An 18,192-nucleotide genomic window follows, 5' to 3' on the forward strand; every position below is an offset into this window, starting at 1 on the left:
AGTCCCAGCATAGCAGTGGGTCAGGGAATCAATGGTGTCCACATGGTGGTGGGAAAACCCCACAGCACCATCTGAAGAAGCGGGTTAGGCCCCAGGGCAAGAGCAACACAACTGTTAGACCTCAGGACGATAAAAAGAAGGGAAGCTTGCAGCAGCTCCTGTCCTCACAGGCCAACTCAAAAAGACAGACCACTCTGAGCAAAGTTAGTAGAATGGAGGCCGTTCTCCAGTGTGTCAGTTCTCTCTCTCCAGGCATCTGGAAAGCCAATTCAGTCACCTCTACACCTGCAGAAACCAAGCTAGCCCTAGACAGAGACCGGAGTTACGCGTGTCTTACTGTTCAGCAGATGCTCTCCTTGGAGCCCTGTGGGGTGGGAGGGGGTGAACAGTGACACCTCCTCCCCTCCACTGTGAAGGGGCAAGCTTTCCAACATGCAGACTGGCAAAAACCGTGACTCTAATTACCATGGCTGCAAAGAGGATCCTGATTAAAGGAGAGCTGTCAGAGAAAAGAGCTGATTAGCCAAACACAGGCCTGTTCTCCAGCTCCAGAGCTACAACCGGTGTCCAGTCCACAGATGGATGCCTGCAACGTCCCTGAATGCCCCGCCCACTCCCCAGCCAGCAGCCAGATGCTTAAAGCTCTTACCAGTGATTAGGACTTGCTTCAGAGTAACACCCTTCAAAGGCTTTCCACCACTTGGCATCCATGCTCTGCCGGCAATTCACAGCCCATCCCCCCCACTTACTGCACTGTCCCCTCAGTCACTACATTTTTAAACTTCTTCGATCTTCACAACTTTCCAGCCATGCCTATGCTATTCTCCCAGCTAGGAAAAGGCCCCCCCAACGCTGGTTCCTTTGAAAGGCCTCAGTTCAAACTTTAACTTTTCAAAGAGGTTACCCCTAACTATCCTACCAAAACAGCACCCCCTCTACTCACTATGAACCAACTTTTTCTTAGTTAGTGCTCATCACTGACAGCTCCAAAATGGTTAGTTTAGTGTCTTGCCTGTGACCACCATATCTCTTTTTGAGATAACGTCTCTCCTGTTGGCAGCCTTTAAATTGCTCTGTAAACAAACATGACCTTGACCCTCCTCCCTCAGCCTCCCAGGTGCTGAGCTTATGGGCCTACAGGGATGTGGACAGCTAGTGTTTTCTCTTTAAAGTGGAGGCTGCTTGGCTCCCCTCTAGGAGTAGGACAGGATATACGGGATGCTGAGAATGTCCAGGCTGTTTGCTGTAACAGAGGAGGAGCATCCACAAGATAGGTTATCTTATTGTGAGGCAGTATCAAGCAAATGTTTACAATAGTAGTAAACCCCCAACTATACGATTCGCTGGATAGTGTAAATCCTTCCAAAGGGTAAATCCACTAGTTCACAATCCCAGAAGGCGTTTCCCTGGTAACCTTCTGGGTTGAATGCTTGTTTGTATGACTGGTAAACCCCTCTCACCTTTGGCCCACGCTCAAGAGAAGAGCTGTCCTGTTATGACTCATGCTCACATTGCTGTGACAAAAACACAAAACAAAACTGCTGGTCCTGACCTTCTTTCCGGTCATTAAAGCACTTTCACACTCATTCACTTAGAAAACTACAAGGCACTTCCTAGACAGCTTCAAAACAGAAAGAAGATACCTTAAAGTACCAATCAACAACGGGACTGAACTGGGCCAATGGAGGCACAGAGTCCACCTCGTTTCTGGTTCTAGAGGAACCAGGAAGTGGTGAGTCACAAGGGGGAAGGCTTACAACACGGAAGCTCTAGCTAAGGAGTCTGGCTATGAGGAAAGGAAACCAGAGGAATCACAGGGCTACCTACATCTTAGGTTTCACACAGGCCGGCGCCTAGCTGGTGGATGTGGAAACCGAGGGCTCAAACTTGCTCAAGTTCACTCAACAAGTGAACAGAGTGGGTACCAGAGGGTCTCCCCACTCCCCAATCCTCTTTTCTCTCCATAAAGGAGGCTTTTCAAGAAGACTCCTCCTGAGTCAGAGGCAGAAGGGTAGCTCAGACTCCACCAAGGGCTCGGGAGAGGGCAGAGGTGGGGCAGGAAACACATAAATAATAGGGTGAGGCAAAGAAACGAGCCAAGGTGTGGGTAGAGGCAGTGGCTGGGAAGGTGGGGGAGACCAAAGGGGAAGGAATACAGTGGAATGCAGTGGAACAGACCGAGCACGGAGTTAAAGTGCTGTGAGATCTGGGTCAGAAGAGGTCTGACGGGGAAGGGAGTTTGAAGGCAGTCTGATGGCAGAAGGGAGCCGGCTCAGGGAGACACAGAAGGGAGTCAGACGGATAAGGCACCGAGAGAAGTCTGCCCAGAGGGATCCAGGCTCGAAAGAGACCCCGAAACGAGTTAGACAAAGTGCACTCCGGGCCTGAGAAGCCTTAGGAGAGCCAAGGAAGAGTCTGAGGGGGCCCGGGCCGCCTCACCGCGTTTGTTTTTGGTGCCGTGCTTCTTGGCAGCCGTCAGCTCCTGTTCGATCTTCTTCTCCAGGAACTCCTGCTTCTTGCTTAGCATCTCCTCTGTGTCCCGAAGCCGCTGGATGGCCTCCTGGGGGGTCGGGCCGCCCTTGCCCGCCTTACCCCCTCCAGCCCCGAACAGCTTCCCGAACACCGACATGGTTGCTGCTCGCCGCGCCGCCTCCGGCGCGGGCTCCGGCTCCGCTCGGCTCGGCTACGGCGCCTGCTCCCCCGGCCCCGCCGCTCCCCGCAGCCTCAGGCCTCGCCTCCACCTCCGCCCCGCAGCTGGGCCCGGCCACGCCACCTCCCACAGGCCCCCACGCCCGGGCCCGGCCGGCGTCAGGGCAACGCGCCGCTGACTACAGCTCCCAGAGCACCACGCGCCCGCAGCCCTTCGAGTCTAAGGGAGGACCGCGCGCTGCACGCCGGGAGTCTGAGTTTTCCGGCTCGTGGCGTACGGCGGCGCACCTTTTTGGTCTCGCCGGGGTCAAAGGGCGGTATGGCATGCTGGAAAACGTAGTCTCTTTGGAATGTGTACCGTAGACGCGGAAGGACAGGAAGAGAAATAACTATTAGAAAGAGAGGGATTCGTTGTGTCGCTCCGTGATAGAGCCCTGGGTCTAATTCACAGCACCCAAAGCAATGATGGTAATAACATCGCTCATATTCTATGATCTCTGGAACATAGGGCTTTACATACATGACCACACTTGAATCTCATAAGCAGTTTATGACAGATAATACTGTTTCAATTTTGTGTTCCTGCTTTGGAGTTAGGCTTTCATGTATCCTAGAACTGGCCTGAACTTCCTATGTAGCAGAGGCTGGCCTTGAACTCTTGATCCTGTCTCTGCTTCTTTAGTACTGGGGTCTGTGCTGTTCCTATTTTATAGGTAAGTGAATCAAGCTCAGAAAACTGACTGCCTAACTAGCCTAATTTAACATCTCAGGTGGTTCTCACTACTTGGATGAACTGTCTTTCTACTCTTTATTCACTCACCTAAAAGGCTTTCTGAAACGAAAGAGAAACTAGCCACCTTGCCAGTGGAGTTCAATGGCAAAGCTTCAAAAATCAGCCTTGAATACTCACTTTGCACAGTTAACTTCCTCTTATTTTGCACAGCTGTAAGTTTGAAATCATCACAGGTTCTCCTAAAAGTGTTTGTGAGTGAGATAGGAAATAAAAAGGGCTGGCACACAGCAGGCCACAGGCAGCCAAACAAAGATAAATAAATTAATAAAGAAAGAAAGAAAGTGTGTTTTAAACAGGGCATGGCAATTCATGCCTGTAATCCCAGCTCTTGGAAGGCTGAGATAAGAGGGCCGCCATGAATTCAAGTTGAACTTGGGCTACAGAGTGAGTACCAAATCAGCTTGGGCCAGACTTTAAGCACTAGAATAAATAATAGTAATAGTCATGATAATAATAACAAATGTATATGCATATATCACTTCATAAACACTCTTTGGATGACCTATGACAATTTTGGTTTTGTTGTGAGACAGGGTCTGCTTATGTAGCCCTTGGCAGGCCTCAAACGCCATCCTCCTGCCTCAGCCTGTAGAGCCTCCTGTCGTGCATGTCCAGGCATTCTGATGGTCAGCTGTGACTGAACCAGGAGGCCCTAGCATGTCCAAAGTTAGCAGAATGGCCGGGCGTGGGGGGGGGGGGGGACGGGACAGGGGGGCACACATGCCTGCGGTCTCACAACTTTCAAGTAGAGACAGGAGGTTCATACTCCGCCACATGGCCAGTTCAAAGCTCAGCTGTGGTACACGAAACCTAAACTTTGGCGGGGGGGTGGGGTGGGGGTGGGGGGTTCTGTGCTGTGAACTGTGAAACATACACCACATTTGTGTCTGTTCTCTAATATAGAATCTGCAATGTTTTATCCAAGTTCAGGCCTCCGGATGGCACAACCCGTGCGGAGCTAAGCAGCCCGCCCCTTCTCCACGTACCTGAGTCATGCTGCTGTCTTGGCACTCAGAGCAAATGCAGTCGCCAGTTTTGAGCCTAGGCCCTCAAAACCTATGAACAGGCACATTCTACAGGCCTCGCTGCCAGCCTCACACTGCTGCTGAGCTAACCTAGCAGACAACCGAGTCATTGTGTCCTAATTATGTCATCTTGACGCTACTGGGGTCATTGGGAAGGAGGGAACCTCAAGTGAGATAACGCTTCCATAAGACCCCCGGTAGGCAGGCCTGGAGACCGTTTTCTTAATCAGTGAGTGATGTGGGAGGGACCAGTCCACTGTGGGCGGGGCCACCCCTGGGCTGAGCAGCGCCCCTCCATGGCCTCTGCGTAAGTTCGTAAGTTTTCCTGCGTGAGCCGGTTCCTTGATGAACGGTGATGTGGAAGTGTAAGCCCTGTCCTCCCAAAGTTGCTTTTGGTCATGGCGTTTCATCACAGCAGTAGTGGCCCCGAGTAAGACACTCTGGGAGTTCAGAAAGTCATGTTGGGGGAGGGGGGTGGGGGCATGCGGGGTGGGAGCGGGGCGGATTATAGCAGGAAACTCAAGTTTAACTTGAGTACTCTTCCCACGCAATTGGCATCAGTCTCTGGGGAAGAAGTTTGAACTGGGACACGGAAAGGGTGCTGGAAGCCAGGTGCAGCATCTGACGCAGAAGACCGAGAGGTCCAGGCGACCTCAGCCGTCATAGCAAAATCCTGTCTCCGTCTCAAGGAGGAGGAGGAGGAGGAGAGCCGAGATCAGTCGTGTCTGCCCATGTTCTGACACATGGGTAGCTCCCACCGGCCTGAGGATTTAACCACCATGGCAAGACACAGAGTACCCTGGTCAAATTCTAGAGAGCCTGGGCTTCATCGTTCTGACCGCTGGGGCAAGTGAAGGTCCTTTTGAAAATTTTTTTTTAAATCAATTACTGTCACCTCGGTAAAAAGCTATGTGAAAAAAGGGCCAAAGGTCTCAGGCTCAGTTACCAACACCCAAGTGCTGGCTTACAACTGTAGTGCCGGTGCCGAGATCCACTGCCCTCTCCTGACCTCCCGAGACACCAGACGCACAGAGAGTACAAATACATACATGGAAAACACTCATACAATAAAGTTTTTTTTTTTTTTACTTTAAAGCTATGTGAAAACAATGAGTGCAATATGGGTTGCCCTGGATGAAAGAAGCAGGCACAAAATCTCACAGCACTCTTTCTGCCTTCGCCTCTCAAGCACTGCTGTTGTAGGCATGCACCATCATGTCCAGCTGGATGCCTTTTGGTTTTGTTTTGTTTTGTTTTAATTTAAGTATTTTCAGTACTAAGGATTGAACCAGGGACCTGCATGTGCTTGGGAAGCAGTCTCCCACTCAGCTAAATCCCCAGGCCCTACAAATCTTTTCTTCTTACACATAAAAGTATTTATGCCAGGTGTGCTGGTTTACATCTTTAATCCCAGCACTCAGGAGGCAGAGACAGGTGGAGCTCTGAGTTTGAGGCCAGCCTGGTCGACATGAGAGTTCTGGGTCTCACAGGACTACACAGTGAGACCCTATCTCAAAGGGCTGTGTGTGGAAATGAGCTCCCTGGAGAGCTGGACACGCTTAGCTATGGGGATAAGACAGACCCCACCCTGCAGAACCTGAGGCGGGTGAGAGGGAGTTGCGTGTTGGGGGGAGGAATCTTCTGAGACAATGGTGAGTTCAGCTGAGTCTGTAAACCAAGTGACAACACATTTAGAGGGGGCACACAGGCTCCCGCAGGTGACCTTTACCCAAAGACAGGTCCATGGAAGGAAAGGTCCTTATCAAACCCTTAGAACATTCTGTAGGCTCACCCCTCAAAGCAATCCAGAGCCTCCCCGTTTGTCACTCTCATCACGGCTGTCACTCCGCTCGAGGCCGTCATCATCTCTTGCTTGGGCTATTGCAGTCCCCTCCTGAAGTGTGCCCCGCAGTAGCTATGCCCAGAGTGTCCCTTAAAGGGCTTTGAGAGGAGCTGAGTGTGGTGGCACACGCCTTTAATCCCAGCACTCGGGAGGCAGAGGCAGGCGGATCGCTGTGAGTTCGAGGCCAGCCTGGTCTACAAAGTGAGTCCAGGACAACCAAGGCTATACAGGAAAATAAATATATAAATAAAATAAAATAAAGAGGTGGAGGCTTTGAGAGGAAAAGAGTAGATTGTCCAGTTGGACACAGTGTGATTACTAGAAGGAGGATCAGAATGAAAGATGTTCCTCCTGACTTTTTTTTGTTTTGTTTTGTTTTTCCAGACAGGGTTTCTCTATGTAGCCTTGGTCATCCTAGACTTGCTTTGTAGACCAGGCTGGCCTCAAACTCACAGTAAATTGCCTGCCGCTGCCTCCCGAGTGCTGGGATTAAAGGCGTGTGCAATCACTGCCCGTCCCTTCCTCCTGGCTTTAAAGGTGAAGAAAGGCCAAGCCAAGAAATGCAGACTTTAAGCATCCATAAAAGGCTCTTGCTTGGTCCTGGCATGGTAGTACACACCTTTAATCCCAGCACTCGGGAGGCAGAGGCAGGTGGATCTCTGTGAGATCGAGGCCAGCCTGGTTTACAAAGGAAGTCGTCCAGGACAGCCAGGGCTATTACACAGAGAAACCCTGTCTCAAATAAATAAATAAATAAATAAATAAATAGTAAAAAATTCAGAAAAGGGATTGGTGAGATGGCTTAGTAGGTAAAGGCATTTGCTGCCTAAGCTCCTACACATACACATAAATAAAATGTAATTTTTTGGGTTTTGTTTTTGTTTTTTGAGACAGGGTTTCTCTGTGCAGCCTTGGCTGTACTGGACTTGCTTTGTAGACTAGGCTGGCCTTGAACTCACAACAATCCTCCTGCCTCTGTCTCCCGAGTGCTGGGATTAAAGGCGTGTGCCACCACACCCCGCACACTTTTTGTTTTTAATACAAAAAAGGCAGGGGATAGTTTTGCCTTCTCCTACAGTCCTTGGTATAAACATAGTCCCTGACTTTAGCAAGAGGCATTGTCAGACATCTGACCTCCAAAACTATACAAAATTTTATATTACTATAAGCCACTATGTTTATTGTCTTTTGCTACCATAGCAACAAGAACCTGACCCCCCCTTCCCAAGGGCTGTCCCCTCTTCATCCTTACCCCTTCCATTCTGTACTTGGTAACCGAAGGAGGCTTAAAAAGAGAAACAAGCCAAAACTAAGCAGAATGGTTTACATCTCCAATCCCAGCACTCAGGAGGCAGAGGCAGAAGGATCAGGAGTTCAAACCAGGCTTGAGTCTTGTCTATACATCCTGGCCTATGAGAGACCCCATCTCAAACCCAAACCACTTTTGAGGTTGGGGTGTGACTCAGTGGAAGAATGATGGCTTAACATGCACAAGGTCCTGGATTGAATCCCCAGTAGAGCAATAAATCCTAAAAAGTGGTGGAGAGGCTGGGCGTGGTGGCACACACCTGTAATCCTAGCACTCAGGAGCCAGAGGCAAGCGGATCTCTGTGAGTTCGAGGCCAACCTGGTCTACAGAGTGAGTTCCAGGACAGCCAGGACTGTTACACAGAGAGACCCTGTTTTGAAAAACAACAACAAAAAACAAACAAACAAACAAAGTGCTGGAGAGTTGGCTCAGAGGTTACAGCATTTGCTGTTCTTGCAAAGGGCCAGAGTTCAGTTCCCAATACCCATGTATAGAGGTTCAAAACCACCTGTAATTGTAGTTCCTAGGGATATGAGGCCCTCTTCTGTCTGTCTTCCACAGGCACACAGATGTATATGAATAATCAAACAAAAATTTATATATATATATATGGTGTATGGTATATTTCTAGGTTGCACTAGAGAGTCTCTCTTTGTCTGTCTGTCTCTCTCTCTCTCTCTCTCTCTCTCACACACACACACACACACACACACACACACACACACACACACACACAGAGCAAGTCCTCTGCCCTCTTCCTCCAGGCACCTCACGCCACACACTCCCCTTTTTAATTCTTTTCTACTTTATAACAACCCACATAATTGGTGTATTTACTGTGTCCTTTTTTTTTTTTTTTAACCTCCACAAAGGATCATACAGATCAGTGTGTTTATGACATATCTTCAAAGCTAGGAAAATACTTGTTAGGTGAATTAATGAAAGGACAGAGGTAGTGATGATCTGGGAGCCTTGGAAGTGAGACCTTGGAAGACGCCCTTCCCCTCCCAGGCACAGTGCCCTCCCTCCCTCTGACAGTACAAAGGACAAGGACTTTGGTTACCTGTCTCAGGGCTTGGGGTCTTAAGTGTACCCCAAACACCCCAAGAGAGTGTCAGACCCTTAACTCTGAGTGCAGACTCTGCCAACATCTATAATTCTCACTCTTCAGGCCCTGCGTACAAGGACAATGGGCTTGAAGTTGTGGGGGCTGGAAGCACCGGCATTGGAGGCCTCCACTCCTTCCCAGGAAGGGGCAAAACTGGTCCAACCCGTTCTCCTGGGCCACGGACACCTGCTCTGCCAACCGAGCCTTGCAAGCACTGCAAGTCGTTTTCCCAGATAGTATCTGTTCCTCCCTCAGACAGCTGAAAAGTCCTTCCTCAGTCTGCCTAAGCCAGGATTGCAGCATCTACCCAGGACACTGGCTCTTAGCTGCCCTGTGGTGAGGAGAGGAGGGGACAGGCCACCCACGTCCTGTTCTTTTGAGCTGTGTTGCTCACTGCACAGATAGTGATTGTTCATTGCACAGGATTCCCAGGCAGTTCCAGGCACTGTAGATATGTCTATGCCTTTGTTAGATTGGGATTGACGGAGACAACATGGAAATAAAAGAAATCAGAGGCCCACCTCTATACAGAATCCTCAGTCAGAGCCACTGACAGACGCCAGTCTCCTCAGTAGCTGGGTCTGGGGTTTTTATTAGGTGGAAAACAGGACTTCGGAAATGGAAGCATCTATCTGCCGGTGGGCCGCTCTGCGTTCTCAGTGCAGTAAACAGCAAGGTTGCCGTGGTGTTCAGAAGTTTTGGGGGCAGGGAGAATTACTGACCATCAACAGCCAAGTCAACCTTCGTGTCCAGAGTTTCTCAGCCCAACTGAGGCTTTGAGGCCATTAACCCATTAGTCTTTAAGGACTTTTGTTTCTTTTTTGGGCGGGGGCGAGTTTCGAGACAGGCTTTCTCTGTGTAGCCTTGGCTGTCCTGGACGCGCTTTGTAGAGCAGGTTGGCCTTGAACTCACAGCGATCCTCCTGCCTCTGCCTCCCAAGTGCTGGGATTAAAGGCGTGAGCCACCACGCCCGGCAAGGACTTTTGTTTCTAACAAGGACAGCAAATCATAAAGAAACATCTGGTGTGGTGCCACAGCACTTGGAAAGTGGAGGCAGTAAGATCAGGTTCGACTTTTCTGAGTCTACACAGCAAGTTCAAAGCCAGCCTAGGCTACAACTAGGAGACCCTTTCTCAAATAAACAAAAGGTGTGCAAGATGGTTCAGGTGACTGAATGCTTGCCGTGCAAGCACCAGGACTCGAGTTCAGAGCCTGGCACCCATATAAGAAGCAGAGTATGGTGGGTGCGCACCTTTAATCCCAGTCCTTGGAGGCAGAGTGTTAGGATCCTGCGTCAGTCTGCCTAACCTGTGACGTCACTGCTTACCTGCACGGGGGGCGTGGCCCTGCCCAGGGCCATATAAAAGACAGACCTTCCATGTGGTCTCTCTCTCTCTCTCCACTCTCTCTCTCCCTCTATCCCCCACTTTACTTTCTCTCTCTGGGGTACCCCTTCCCTCCTTTCCCTCTCCCCCCATGCTCATTTAATAAACTCTGTATAACATAATATCTGCCTGGTACCTCGTAGTCTATCATCCGCCTTTAATTTTTATATATTACACAGAGGCAGGATGAGCTTTGTGAGTTCAAGGCCAGCCTGGTCTACAAAGTGAGTCCAGGACAGCCAAGGCTGTTACACAGAAAAACCCTGTCTTGTTTATTTAAAAAAAAAAAAAAAAAAAAAGCCAGGCGGTGGTGGCGCACGCCTTTAATCCCAGCACTTGGGAGGCAGAGGCAGGAGGATCGCTGTGAGTTCAAGGCCAACCTGCTCTACAAAGCGAGTCCAGGACAGTCAAGGCTACACAGAGAAACCCTATCTCAAAAAAACCAAACAGCAAAAAGCAAACAAACAAAACAAAAACCGAGCATGTAGAAGTAGAAAGAGTCTTTGGCCCTTTAGTTTCTTCAGCTTAGGGTTTTAGGTTGGCTCTTAGCTCTCTAGCATTTGAGCTCCTTTTTCCTGGCCTTTGGCTTTTTGAACTTTGAGCTAGCAAGCCTTTGGCCTTGGTTTTTTTGTGGGTTTCTTTTTTGTTTGTTTTGTTTTGTTTTTAGCCTTTTCCTCCTGGGCTGTCAGTTGAGCTAGTGAGCCTTTTTGGGCCTTCTCCATTGGGACGTGAGCTAAGTAGGAAGTTCAGCTGGGTGCTTTCTCTGCCTCTCTGGGTTAGCAGGTGGCTAGCATCTGGCTCCTGACTCTTTATTGGTAAAACAGAGCAATCAGGGATTTTCAATTAAAACAGCATTGTGGGTCTGGAGAGATGGCTCATCAGTTAAGAGCACTGGCTGTTCAGCAACCACAGGGTGGCTCACAACCATTTGTAATGAGATCTAGTTGTCTTCTTCGGGTGTGTAGGTGTACATCCAGGCAGAACCCTGTATACATAATAAAGAAATAAATCTTTAAAAACAAAACCAAACAAAAACCACTGTCCTGACTTCCGCTGGTGATGAGCTGTGATGTGGAAGCAGAAGCAGAATAAACCCTTCCTCCCCAACTTGCTCTTTATCATGATGTTTTCATTGCAGCAACAGCAACCCTGACTAACACAAACAGCAAGTGCTCTTAACCACTAAGCTATCTCTCCAGCCCCCAAAATAAAAAACCTCGGAGGAAAACCATTCAACACCATGTAAATAAGGTACGAAGCAAAAAACTTGGCCCTAAGGGGATGCCCTCTGAGTTTGCTGCTAAAGAGGCCAGGGGCTAGCAAAGGATGGTGGCTCTTGCCTGTTTATAATCCTACCCCTGGGGAAGCCAAGTCAGCTGGACTGCTGACAGTTTAAGGGGACCTGAACATCTCTGTGAGTTCCAGGTGTTCCAGGAAGGAGGAGGGATGGGGAGAATAAAAGGAGAGGATTGAAAAGAGAAAAGCAAAGACGTTAAATGAAACATATACATAAATAAATAATAGGAGCAATTGGGGCTGGAGAGATGGCTCAGAGGTTAAGAGCACTGACTGCTCTTCTGAAGGTCCTGAGTTCAATTCCCAGCAACCACATGGTGGCTCACAACCATCTACAATGTGATCTGGTGCCCTCTTCTGGCGTGCAGGTGTACATGCAGGCAGAACACTGTGTATATAATAATAAATAAAATCTTTTTTAAAAAAGGAGCAATCAAGATTGCTCATTGGATAAAAGTGCTTACTGGCTGAATGTAGTGGCGCACACCTTTGATCCCAGCACCTGGGAGGCAGAGGCAGGTGAATGACTGTGAGTTTCAAGGCCAGCCTGGTCTACAGAGTCCAGGACAGCCAAGGCTACACAGAGAAATCCTGTCTCAAAAAAAAAACAAAAGAAAAAAAAAGTGCTTACTGCTAGGTCTGATGTCTTAATTTCTATCCCTGGCATACACGCACATGCATGTACACACACACACTGCGCTCACATATACACATCATACATATGCACATCATTATATACATAAATAAATATTGTGAGACAGTCTTAGTATGTAGCGCTGCTGTCCTGGACCTCATTTTGTAGACATCAGACTCGCAGGGATAAGTATCCACATTGCCTCTCAAATGCTGAGACTAATATATATTTATGTTTTAAGAAAGTAACTGAGGCCAATTTAGAGGCGGAGGCTGATGGACACCTAAAAAAGGATGGGAGCAAGCTATGGGTCCTTCAACATAACACCCATAACATAAAATAATAACACCCAACATCAAAACCACGTGCAGCTGGGTGTGGTGGCTCCCGCTGCAGTCCTCGCACTTGCTGCGCCCAGATTTTGAGAGCCCCAAAAAGAACCAGAAAGACTCAAAACCGCTGTAAATACAAGAGGAATCTTTAATATTTCAGCTCGAGTTGGATCGAGACCAACCCCAAATCAAAAGCATCAGGAAGCTACACCGGCCTTGACCTGGGCACTGTTTATAAATCCTTTTCCTCCCAATGCTCGCTAACCAGTGGGGATCCTAGTCTGGCAATCAGCTATTGGTTAAGTACATAAGGGGCATCTAATGTCCAAAAGGTGACAGGCTACAGAAAAAGGCACCAAGACCATCCATGGTTTAACTTTCTTTTTCTCTTTGCTCACCACTTTGCTCAGGGAAGTGTCTGTTTTCTTAGTAAGCCCATCTCCTGCGGGATGGGTCAGTTGCAATCAAGTACTGCTATCTCTGGTGGGACTTCTTTCTTGAAGCTGTGAGCTCGAATCTCCTTACTTTTTCCAATCTCCTTTGCCTCCCTTTTAAGTCTGTTCCTTCAAAGAACTCTGTGACCCTCCGATAGGCTCCGAGAGGCCATTTGTGGTGGCTCAGGAGGGAGCTGGTGTTAGCCCAGGAGGGAATGCACTCCTGGCTACTCTCTGGGTCTGTCTATATGGGGGTTTAGCTAATGTTTCACTGGGTATAGTAGTCTGGCCTGGCATCTGTGGTCTCTTAGGGTTTGCAGGACTTCTGTCCAGGCCCTTCTGGCTTTTATGGTAGTCTGCTGAGAAGTTGGATGTAATTCTGATAGGTTAAAAATATGGGATGCTTCACGAATTTGGGTGTCATCCTTGCACAGGGGGATGCTAATCTTCTCTGTATCGTCCCAATTCTAGTCTATGTGCTGCGAAGCGGGCACGGTTCAGCCAATGTTTGCAGATCTTTTAGGCCTCCTCTCATCCTCTCACACTCAAGGTGGAGGCAGAAGACGCAAAAGGTCAAAGTTATCTTTAGCGACCTGGTGAGCTTGAAGCCAGCCAAGGTGACTGGAGACCCCGCCTCAGGGGGCAAAAATCCCGTGGCTTTCTGGTCCCTTTGTTTTGGTTTTTATTCTGTCACTTTGAGACAAAGAAACGTAGAACTTCTTCTCTCTAGTAAATCACAGCTAACATTCAGTTGGCCTGCCAGGGACCCAGCAGGGAATAGCACGGTCAAGGGTCATTTGTCATGTACATCTCAAGAGACTGGTTTGCTCAGCTGCGCCTGCTGCTGTTGCTGCTGTGTCAGATAATCCAGTTTCCAGTACAGTAGAAATCCAGATTTTAAGTGAAATGTCCAAAACTGAAAGTTGCATCGTTTTTTAAATTTTGTTTTGTTTTGTTTTTCGAGACAGGGTCGCTTTGTGTTAGCCTTGGCTATCCTGGACTCTATTTGTAGACCAGGTTGGCCTCGAATTTACTGCAATCCTGCTTCCACCTTCCCAGTGCTGGGATTAAAGGCATACGCCACCACGCCACACCCAGTTGTTTGTTTTGTTTTTTTCGAGACAGGGTTTCTCTGTGTAGCCTTGGCTGTCCTGGAATCTCTTTGTAGACCAGGCTGGCCTCGAACTCACAGCAATCCACCTGCCTCTGCCTCTCAAGTACTGGGATTAAGTGTGCGTCACTACACCCCGTTTTTTAAATTTTATCTTTATTTCATGTGTATTGCATGTATGTCTGTGTGAGGGTGTTGGATTAGAGACAATTGTGGTGTGGGTGCTGGGAACTGAACCCGGGTCCTACAGAGCCATCTCTCCAGCTGAAAATTATGTTTTTAATTGTTACTGAAGAACAGAAAATTTGTATATACCCATCTCATTATTCCAGCAATATTATATTACTCTTTCTAAGTCTTGTAGCATTTCTTTCTTCCTCTCTCTTTTTAACATTTATTTATGTGTGAGAGTGCGCATGTGCAATTGTGCGTGTTTGGAGGTCAGGAGTTGGTTCTCTCCTTTTCCCATATGGCAGGTGCCTTTATCATCTGAGCCATCTCAGGAGCCCCTTGTGGCATTTCTTTTATTCTTTCTTTTTTCTTTTCTTTTTAAAGATTTATTTAGGGAGCTCAAGAGACAGCTCAGTGGTTAGGAGCACTGACTGCTCTTCCAGAGGCCCTGAGTTCAATTCCCCGCAACCACATGGTGGCTCACAACCATCTATAATGAGATCTGGTGCCCTCTTCTGGCCTGCATGGGTACAAGCAGGCGAGCACTTTATACATAATAAATAAATAAATCTTTTTTAAAAAGATTTATTTAATGTATATGACTGAGCCGGGCATGGTGGCGCACGCCTTTAATCCCAGCACTTGGGAGGCAGAGGCAGGCGGATTGCTGTGAGTTCGAGGCCAGCCTGGTCTACAAAGTGAGTCCAGGACGGCCAAGACTACACAGAGAGACCCTGTCTTGAAAAAACAAAAACAAAAACAAAAAATAATGTATATGACTGCTTTATCTGCACGTTATGAGCCACCATATGGTTGCTGGGAATTGAACTCAGGACCTCTGGAAGAGCAAACAGTGCTCTTAACTGCCGAGCCACCTCTCCAGCCCTCTTTTTCTTGTTTTATTGCTCTAGCCAGACCTCTAGTGTCATGTTAAAATGAATCCTTGCCTCATTCCTGACATAAAGGGAATCTATCATATGTTTTCTGATTGTGGTACATTTTTACCATACTAATTATTTTTTTGTAGTTTACTCTAATTTTCTATTTTGACTTATGTATTACTTTCTTATTTTGGGATGGGGTCTCATATATCCCAGGGTGGTGTCCAGCCTGCTATATACCCAATAGTGACCCTGAACAGAAGTCCAGGTCCTGCTTTCACGTCCCACGTGTTGGGCTTCCGCCTGTGTGCCACCACTTGGTTTAATGAGGTACTGGCAATTGAGCCACAAGCTTCATTCAGCCTTTTCTTTCTCTCTTTCTTCCTTCTTTTCTCTCCTCCTCCTCTTTTCTCTCTCCCTCCCTCCCTCCCTCCCTCCCTCCCTCCCTCCCTCTCTCCCTTCCTCCCTCTCCAGGGTCTCACAATATAGCACTGGCTAGAACTCACTATGTAGACCAGGCTGGCCCCGAACTCATTCGCCTCTGCCTCTGAAGTGCTAAAATTAAAGGTGTGAGCTACCACCAGGTGGTAGTGGCGCACGCCTTTGATCCCAGCACTTGGGAGGCAGAGCAGGCAGATCTCTCTGAATTTGAGGCCAGCCTGGTCTACAAAGCAAGTCCAGGACAGCCAAGGCTACACAGAAAAACTCTGTCTTGAAAAACAAGGTACAAGCTACCATATCAGGTTTTTAGTAATACTCTTTGAAACAGGGCCTTGATATATCACCCTAGCTGGCCTTGAACTCAGAGATATGACTGCCTCTGCCTCCTGAGTGCTAGGATTAAAGCATTCACTAGTGTTGTGCGGTGGTGGCACTCTTTTAAATCCAGTACTCGGGAGGCAGAGGCAGGCGGATCACTTGAGTTTCAGGACAGCCTGGTCTACAGAGCCAGTTCCAGGACAGCCAGGGCTTTCCGTGGAAAGACAAAAACCAACAAAACAAAAAGCATTTGTGTCGAGCCTGTTTGAAATACCATCTTGCTTTGCAGCTCAGGCTAGAGTTGTACTTACTCAGCAGCCAAGGTTGACCTCAGACTTGTGATCCTTCTGCCTCAGCCACCCCTCGGCCCCCTGCACCGGGTCTTTGACAGTGATGAGGATTGAACCTGGGACTCTATGCATGCGAGACAAATGCTCTACCACGGAGCTACTTCCAGCCTAAGCATCACTGTTTTAGAACGCTGGCTTTGTCCTTTTTTTCTCAGATGCTGACTGCCTGTCTGGTAACTGGATTCAACCCAGCAAATGCCAATCTGGGCCCTCCAGTTTCCTTATTTTATTTCCCTCATCAGGTGGGGCATTGTTCTTTCCAGTAACTGGGGAAGCTGAGATTCAAAAGCATTCTTCACAGTCCGGAAGGGGCAGAGCCAGGATCCAAACACAGTCCTGCCTGATGCCAGTCCGTGCTCTTTCTGGATGAGGGTGGGACCTGGATGGCCAGCCTTCCAACACTACGTTGCCTGGCAACCTGGAGCTCTTCAAGCTGCTTTGGAATTGGTGCTCTGCCACCAATTCTCCGTGGCCCCTGATGAAGGGCTTTCCCTTTCTCTGGGGCTCAGTGTCCCGTCTGCTAAACTAGGAGTTCACGTGACAATCAGACTCCAATACTGCCCAGCTTCCCCGACACGGTGCTACTCCAAATCTGCCTTCTTCTGCGACCTTCTCTGCCACTTGCCTGCTACATGGCTTTGGCCTGATAACCCTATCTCAGCTGCAAACCTGGGTCAAAAGCCATTCCTAACTTGGATGCTTGGAACTACGCCAACAAGAACATGACCTTCCATGATTCCCAGCAACTATGCGCACACTCGAGAGTGCACATCTGGTGGGAACGCGGCCTTGACGGTGCGTGCGTACGAGTGCCTCCCGGTGACTCCTCGCCACAGAGAATAAAAGACAAATTCCTTAAAAGCCAAGGCTCGCTCTCACTCTCACACCAATTCATACTTCAGTTGAGTGGCCAGGCGCATGTGGAGGCAGGCCACACTGGCTTGACTCGCAGCTCCGCCACGTACTGGCTGTGTAAGCTTGGGCGAAGAGCTCTGCCTCTCTGAGCCTCTGCGTCCTCCACTGTACACACACAGGAAAGTTAATGGCCCTCACCTGAAAGACTGAGACAACGTAACACGACCAGCTCAGCATCGTCCATCTCTCGAAGGCTTAAAGGACCAGCGCCTGTCACTTTCCACACACTGTAACCAGATGTTTACTACTTTGTGGGCTCCTTTTCTTCCACCCATCTCAAACCCCTACACTAGACACGAGAGAAGAAAGGGGGTGACGCTATCGTTAGCCAACTTCCTGCTCATTAGGGTCCTTGAGCTCCTTTGGGGCAAGTTTGGTCTTCGCCATCAGGACATCTCATTTCTTTTTCTTGTTTCTTCTTTGCTCGTGACTACTTAACAAATAGCAACCAACAACCCACCTCTTGGGGCTCTAGCGTTTATCTACCCTCTGAAAAGTCTGCTGAATTCCAAATGGCACACACTCACAGAAACTATCTGTAGCTGGCAAAAAACTTACAAAAAAATCCACGCCTCCGCTAGAGCTTGAGGCAAATCATAAGTCACCTGCTGTGACGCAGTCCCCACACCTGGGATTAAAATGAAACCATACTCCCATATTTCTGTGTTTTTCAACCAAAATTTAAAAATTCTCACAACACAGCCTGCTCCACCTTTAGTCACTCTGGGCCATTCACCAGCCCCAGACTTCATACTTGCTTCCTTGTCATCTCTTGTCTATCCATCAAAGCATCTGTGGTACCAGGTGTGGTGGTCCACACTTGGGAGCCTGAGACAAGATGACTTTCAGGCATGTGAAGCCAGTCTGGGCTATATAGTGAGTTCCAGGCTAGCCTGGGCTACAGAGTGAAGCCTTGTATCAGAAGGTCAACCAGTCAGCCAACCAACTAGCTAACCAGCCAGCCAGCCAGCCAGCCAAGTAAACCAAAACAAAACCCTGCCTCAAATGCCATCTCCTTCAAGAATCCCTGTGCCCATCAGTCCTCCGGCTGTTTTGCAGACAAGGACACTAGGAACCCTCCCCCATCCCCATTGGCTTTGTGCTTCCTGCGATTTCCCCAAAACCCCGGACCCCTTGAGCATGTGGATGTCAGCCATGGCTCCGAGCTCCAGCCTTGGGTCTCAGCTCAGGGGTCTG

General features: G+C 48.7%; 1 protein-coding gene across 1 annotated transcript in view; it reads right to left on the reverse strand.

Moving 5' to 3' along the window:
* The window catches only part of CHMP4B (charged multivesicular body protein 4B), a 43,912-nt gene extending 41,134 nt beyond the window's left edge, over positions 1–2,778 (reverse strand). Inside the window, exon 1 of the mRNA XM_084775746.1 lies at positions 2,440–2,778. Coding sequence (XP_084631872.1) covers positions 2,440–2,629 — 190 coding nt within the window. The 5' untranslated portion in view covers positions 2,630–2,778. The remainder of the gene's footprint in view (positions 1–2,439) is intronic.
* Between the last annotated feature and the right edge of the window lie 15,414 nt (positions 2,779–18,192).

The sequence above is a fragment of the Acomys minous genome (genome assembly GCF_964271855.1).
Source record: "Acomys minous genome assembly, chromosome: 3".
NCBI lineage: Eukaryota > Metazoa > Chordata > Mammalia > Rodentia > Muridae > Acomys > Acomys minous.